This window comes from Echinops telfairi, unplaced genomic scaffold (genome assembly GCF_000313985.2).
Source record: "Echinops telfairi isolate 266 unplaced genomic scaffold, ASM31398v2 ScPeMD7_655;HRSCAF=1070, whole genome shotgun sequence".
Classification (NCBI taxonomy): Eukaryota; Metazoa; Chordata; class Mammalia; order Afrosoricida; family Tenrecidae; genus Echinops; species Echinops telfairi.
Window position 1 is genome coordinate 16,037,702 of NW_022104553.1, and position 7,137 is coordinate 16,044,838.

General features: G+C 54.4%; 1 protein-coding gene across 1 annotated transcript in view; it reads left to right on the forward strand.

Annotated features, from left to right (window-relative positions):
- Positions 1-2,359: 2,359 nt before the first annotated feature.
- The window catches only part of ZIM2 (zinc finger imprinted 2), an 8,829-nt gene continuing 4,051 nt past the window's right edge, over positions 2,360-7,137 (forward strand). Inside the window, exons 1-2 of the mRNA XM_045292367.1 lie at positions 2,360-2,465; positions 4,502-4,594. Coding sequence (XP_045148302.1) covers positions 2,360-2,465; positions 4,502-4,594 — 199 coding nt within the window. The remainder of the gene's footprint in view (positions 2,466-4,501; positions 4,595-7,137) is intronic.

Genomic DNA, 7,137 nt, shown 5'->3' on the forward strand with positions numbered 1-7,137 from the left:
ATGGTGATGGTTCAGAGCTCCGGGAGGTTTAAGTGTTGCCTTGATTCCCGCTTGAATTTGTAGGGACCAGTGGCTGAGAACCAGTGGTACAGAGCGAAGAACGTCTTTGGAAGGCAGGGGGAACCACTGCAGGGTTCCCAGCTGGCAAAGTCTCTTGGGACGGGCTGTATTGAATTGACTGGGGATTTGTCTGATGGGCTCACATCACAGGAAGCCCAGGACTGCGGCCCCCAGCTATTAGACATCACTTTCCGGTTCCTTTCTCTCTCCTAGATTGCCCTACTCTAAAATCTGCCCCGGAGGTCAACAAAGGCACCAAAGAAACCGTCGTGGACAGTCGGCCCTCTGCTGAATCCCAGGTGAGGCCAGTGTTCTGAAGTGGTTCTCAAATGCGGGCGCTTCTCTTTCAGGGGAGCAGACCTCCCCCGTCCAGTTCAAGCGTGTCTCCGTTTCCTTTCAGTCCTGCTGGAGCTACGGGTCTATGAGTACCCCCCACCCCCCCCATGGAGACCCTTTCCCTGCTGCCCTGCTCTACAAGTCCCTGCGGACCCTGTGCTTCCTTGTCCTCCGCATCCTTTAACATCGTTCGTGTTTTCCCATCTTTCAGGAGTCTTCTTTATTAAGTAGTCTCTTTCATCTCCCAACGAGACACCGCCACTGTTATTTCACGAGTCAGTTCCAATGTAGAGCGGCCTTATAGCACACAGGAGAACCGGCCCATAGGGTTAGTGAGCCTGTACGTCTCCATGGAAGCAGACGGCCACATCTCCTTCCGAGCTGCTGGTGGGTTCAAACCCCTGATCTTTCGGTTAGCAGTCAGGCACGGTGCCCACTGTGTCGCCAGGACTCTTCATCTTTCTCTCCACTGTGGGCTTTTTCATGGGGAAAGACATGACTGTCTGCTTGCATAAAGACTGACGGACTTGGAAACCCTGGTGACAGTGCATTCTGCCCTCTGGGATCACTGTACGATGGAGTTGATCCAGACGGCCGTGGATAGTGGCTACTGACGGATCCGATACAACCCTCATGTCCTTTCATGTTCACCTGTATGGACACAGGAAGGTTGGCCTTGGTGTGGCCGCTGAGCCCGTTGACTCGTGCCAGCCTCAGCGAGGAAATCGCCCACAACGCTTTCCAAGCTGTAGTGTCAGGGAGTCGGTGTGCAACTGTCACTCATTCATCTGCACGGATAGAGCATTATTCGCTGTAGATAGCCCGTCTTGTCTTTCCCACCCCCTAAAAATGGATATTTGGGGTGCTTCCAGGTCTTAGATGTGATAAGATGGTTTATGAACCATGCCTGTGTGTGTGTCCCACACAGGAGCAATTATACTGACGTACAGGGGTTCTGGGTCCAAAATGGTCTCCTGAATTACATTCCTTTTAGCTGGTCATTAGAGATGTCACTCCGCGGGGGAAAGACTGGGCGTTCTACTCCCATGAACCTTGGAAACCCCCGGGGGTCGCTGGGATCAGCAGGGACTGGAGGCAGTGAGATTTTTTTAGTGAGAATACATTCTGTAGAGCACGTGGTTTTGTCAGGTGCCTTTTTAATGTTGTCGATTGAATGGCTATAAAATGGTAGTTGGTCCTTTTGATTTTTATTTCCCTGTTTATAATAAGAGCGAATTTCTCTCCATGTCGAGAGCTTTTTGTGACTTAACCTACTCAAACTCCCAAAGCTCGTAAGGTCCATATCTAGGAGCTAAACCCAGCCCCTCGTGCTGGTGCGTGTTGCCTGTGGGAATGGCTAGCCACGAGGGGGTCAGTTTGACCGCACAAACTGCTCCTTGGGAGACAGTTGAGACTCCGTATAGATTTACAGCCGCGGAAACTAGTCGAGGATTTTGGTTTTTCCCCCGACTTGTTTGCATTCTTGCTTGCTTGCTCTGTAAAGTGGTTCAACCGTGGTCTTTTCCCATCCCGACTCAAACCCGCCGTGTTTAGCAGTGGGGAGTGCTGGGGCTGTGTTGGTGAGTCAGTTGCAACTCCTGGTGAGCCCCGGTGAGCCCGAGCAGAACGGAGCGCCGTGGGATGCTGTTCGTGGCTTGCAAGCAAACTCCCAGGCCTTACTCCCACAGAGCAGCTGGGCACCACAAACCTTCAGATTAGCAGTCAAGTGCAAAGCGTCTGCATGACCTCGTCTCAAAATTGTCCCTGCTTCGTGCAGAAGACAAGACAAGGGAAGAGGCCTTGCCGTGTCTCAGAGCGCTCTACCTAGCTGAGCCTGCTTTGTGTTGAGTCTACTCTGTGAGGGGCCCCATCCCACCCCACCCCTGAGCCCTTAAGCCCCATGATCACCAGGAGACATTTAGGAGCATTTCTGGCATTTTAGGAGATGGTGACTTTAAGCGACATGCTGGTGGACTTCAGTGCAGACGAATGGTACGGCCTTAGCGCCGAGCAGAGGAGCCTGTACTGGGAAGTGACCCAGGAGAATTACCAGAACGTGGCCTCCCTAGGTAAGTAAGTGTCTGTCCTTCCAGTGCCCCCAGCCACTGCCCGCTAGAACTGGACTGTCCACTCTCAGGTGCACTTCCATCAGCACCGTCAGTCCACCAAGTCAACGTGCCTCAATCCAGCGCAAAGGCAGTGTTTTCGTATCAAAGGACCCCGTCAGTCACTGTTGGTGATAAAATAGCTAACGCGTTCCAGGGTCTGAATAGGGTGACATGTTGTCATCCTGACACTACGGGGTCTGGGTAAGCATTCTGCCACCAACCGGAGGGTTGGTCGTTCGAGCCCATGAACAGCTTCATGGGAGACGACTCAGTGATCTATTTCCGTAAATGTGACCCGAAACCCTTGCTCTGGGGGCCCGTTCGGACACATAACCCACCTAGAGGCAGAATGCAACCTCCCTCCTGGGTCCTAAGTCTGCAGCTTTTACAGAAACCAAGGAGCTCACCTTTCGGAGCTTCAACCACCAACCTATTGGTGACTAGCCAGATGCGTTAACCACTGCTCCACCAGGGCTCCTCTTAGAAAGATCAGAGGCCAGAAAACACGATGTGGCCATGTGGCTCTTGTCACACAGGGTCACTGTGATGGCCCCTGACAGCAACAGCGATGACCAACAGCCCCGGTCCTAGGCCGGGGAGGGGTGTTAGGATAGCCGGCTTCTGGAGGTGGGAAAATGCCGTGACTCGTCTAAAGCCACGGGGCGGAGTCAGAGTGTGAGGGAGTCAGCTCCCTGCTCGCTCGCGGGGCAGTGTTTCAGCTGGCGCTCAATGCCGTTTGTTAAGCGAAGGCTGCTGTTCCCTCTCTCGCCCACCCTGCTCGCACCGTGGCCATCAAGGCCACTGCTCCTCGCAGTGGCCCCCTCCCCAGTAGATCCAAACACGGCACCATCCTCACCCCTCTCTGGGCCGGCCGAGCCCCTCGTTACAGCCACAGTGTCAAACCAGCTCGTGGAGGGGCTAACCCTTTCTCGCTGGCCCTCGACTGAGCACGAAGCCCTTTGCCAGGGACCGGGCCCTCCTGAGGGCACATTGAGAGCCAGGTCTTGCCATCCTCGCCTTCTGATTCTGCTTTGTCTAAGACAGAGTGTCTGTGCTTCCGGCCGCCCATGGCACGTCCAGTCTTCGAATGCGTCATTCAGATATGTGCTTTTCTCCCGCCCTCCTTGCTTGTTGTCCTTTGTTAAAGCAGGAGGAATATTGGGATTGCATGGCTCTAGCAACGGTAAGTTCTGAAGCCAAGAAAGCACCGTGCTAAGAAAAATAAACAATAAGATCCTCGGTTTGAGGGCCAAATACTTGTGATTCACAAAATTCCCCCAGATTAGAAAACTCCCCCCCCCCCATTTTTTTTAACCAAACAGAGAGATTATTACATCTGAATTCACTAAGCCAGAACCTACATAAACAAAAGGAATTGGAGACCGGAGGAAATCACCCACGAAGCCAATTTCGATGAGCCACACATATCGGTTACCCTCTAGATCAGCGGTTCTCAAACTGTGGGTCGCAACCTCTTTGGGAGCTGAACGACCCTTTCCCAGGGGTCGCCCGATTCATCCCAGGAGCAAAATGACAGTGATGAAGTAGCAAGGAAAATAGTTTTATGGTAGGGGGGGGTCACCACCATGTGAGAAACTGTGTGAAAGGTCACGGCATGAGGAAGGTTGAGAACCACTGCTCTGGATGTTTGATTCTTCTAACATTTTAATTGTCTGCTAGTATCTACCTGAATTTTCTCAAAATGGGCCAAGTCCATGTGACTGGCTGGGAAAGCCCAGCAAGAGGGGCTGGTCTTCGCCAACCACAAGATTGTGCCATTAAACCCAAAGGGCAACCCATCCCCCCTCCGTGGGAGAAGACGGAGCCCTTGACACCCCTGGCAACCCCTGGGGGCGGTTCTCCGTCCCGCAGGGTTGCTATGAGTTGGACTTGATTCCGTTCCACAGTGGTGAGATTTTTTGTGGGGCGGTGGATATGTAGAGTCTGGGGAGCCCAGGTGTGGGGGTCGTTTGGTACGAGTCTTCGTTCCCCAACAGGGTATCAGCTCCTCGAGCCCGACCTTCTCTTGAAGCTGGAAGAGGAGTTGTCCAGGAGGCTAGAGGAAGCCAGAGAAGCCAAGGAGTTACAAGGTGAGGCCAAAGGGGGGCTGGGAGTTGGGGAAACCTCTGGGAGCGGCTCTCCCTTCAGGTGTTCGTATGGCTACCGCCTCAGGAGGCCCATCCGGCTCCTGTCTGAAGCTTGTCTTTCCTGGGCAAGAGCCCCTCTCCTGCCCAGCTCTGAGGTGGCCCCGTGGCAGCTCCAGCGTTGCTCCTGCCCAGGACGCGCCGTCGAGGCAGCACCTGGTGGCCTCGCTCCTTCCCTTGTTCACGACTTCCTTCTTGCTCAGTCACTTGCCCATCCTGCCTCTTTAACCAGGACTAGCCAAGACCTGTGGCGTGACACGCCTCTTCCCATTTCCCCCCCACACCAACCCCGCAGACTTGCTGAGACCCAGGGTCACTTTCCCTTCCCCTGGGGACCCCCGCCCTCTGACTGCCACCCCACAGCCACTGCCAGCACACATACTGGCACACGCTGCTCCAGAAGGCCCTCAGAGACCCCCAGGGTCCTCGCGGCTCAAGGATGAGAACCTTCTAGGCTTTACCTTCTTCCAACCGCTTGGCTGCCATCTGATGGTGCTTCCTAACCCTCCGGGAATCCCCCTCCTCGTGGCGTGGGGACACTGTGGGTGTCCGCTGGGAGGAGCATTGTCCTTCAGTTGTAGTTCACGGACATCCCACACCCAGCTGGCTTCCGCCGCTGTGGTCCTGTTCGTGTGCGGTACGGCACGGAAGAGGTCAGCCAGGCTTCTGACGTGCTTGGCGTTGGGGGCTTGGTGGTGTCCCCAAGGACCTCGTTCCAGATTCTCCTTCCTATCTGGCGTCCCCTCCCGCCAGCAAACCCTCTAGGATGTGTGTGCTGTTGCCTTGCTCCTGTTCAAAGCCAACTACATGGAACAGGGACTTCCTAGAAGCGCGGGAAAGCCTTTCACCGAAGCCTTTGACCCTCTCTTTATTTTCCACTGTCCACATGCGGTCTCGCCCCATTCCGGAACCAGCCACTATGTCCAGAGGACAAAAGCCTGACTCACAGCCATGGATGGAGTCGATTCAGAGTCATCGTGGCCCCTAGAGGAGAGAGTAGGACACACACACACACCCATCACCACCAGTGGGTTCCTGAGGCTGGAAATCTTTACAGGGGCGGCAAAAACCCTCATTCCCACCCACCCCCAGCACCTAGTGGTTTCAAACAGACTTCATGGTTAGAAGCCCAACATGTACCCACTATGCCCGTAGGGGCCCAAAGGACAAGCTAGTGCTAATGAACCCCCTCCTCTTCCTCCACCTGGGAGCTAGGCAGAGAGTCAGCCTCTCCTGTACTGGTAAAGAAGTGGGGGCCCACATAGAATCCAGCGAGCTACCAAGGCGACAGAGACCCTCGTGGCTTCCTTAAGGAAGCCCTCCGCTGCTAACGGAGGGGTGGATGGTTCGAACCCACCAGCAGCTCCTTCTGTTCAAAGAACAGCAAATAAGAAGAAACCTTATGTTCCAATGGCAAGGAGTTTCGATTATTAACACTCGGAGACCCTATGGGGCAACCTGACTCTGTCCTGTAGGGTTGCGATGAGTCAGAATCAGCTAATTGGCCATGGTGTGTGTGTGTGTGTGTGTGTGTGTGTAGCTAGTACACAGAGTTTGCTCCTACCACACACCCAGCTAAACTAGTACAAGAAGACCCGGTGGCAACGTGGGTCAGCATCTGGCTGCTAAAGAAAGCCTGGAGCATGAACCCACTAGTGGTTCTGGGGGAGAAAGACCTGTCAATCTGCTCTTGACCTGCCGTCACCAACCAAAACCAAGTTCACTGCCAGAGAGCCTATGGGACCAGGGCAGCCCTGCCCCTGTGAGTTTCCGAGACTAGCTAGTTATGGGAGCCGAAAGCCTTGTCTATCGCCCAAGGAGTGGCTAGTGACTTTGAACTTCAGACCTTGGGGTTAGCAGTCCAGTGCATAGTCACTACACCGCCACTTTGTTACTGTTGTCAGGTGCCCCTGGGGCAGTTCTGACCGGTAGCCCCCTCTGACAGCAGAAGGAAGCACGGCCTGGCTCTGTGCCATCTTCACGACTGTTCCCACACTTGAGCCCATCCCTGCAGCCTCTGCGTCATTCCATGGCCTTCTTTCCTGCTGCCCGTCTGCTGTACCAAGCATGATGTCCTTCTCCAGGGGTCGATATCTCCCAGCAGCATGACCGAAGTCCGTAAGACGGAAGTCTGGCCATCTTGCTTCTGAGGAGCACTCTGGCCCTCCTCCTTCCAAGACAGAGGTGTTTGCCCTTTTCTCAGTCCGTGGTGCTCTTGACACTCTTCTCCAGCACCGACATTCAAACACTGAATTGTCTGCAGTCTTCCTTCCGCGGTGTCCAACGCTCACATGCATATGAGGCGACTGAAAATACCTGGGCTGGGCCCGGCGCACCTTGGTCCTCAAAGTAGCATCCTGGCGCTTCGACTCTTTAAAGAGGCCCATGCAGCAGATTGACCTCAGCCGATTTGTCTTTTGAGCTGTTGACTGCTGCTTCCATGAGCACTGATTGTGGGTCCAAGCAAGACAAAATCCTCGACCACTTCC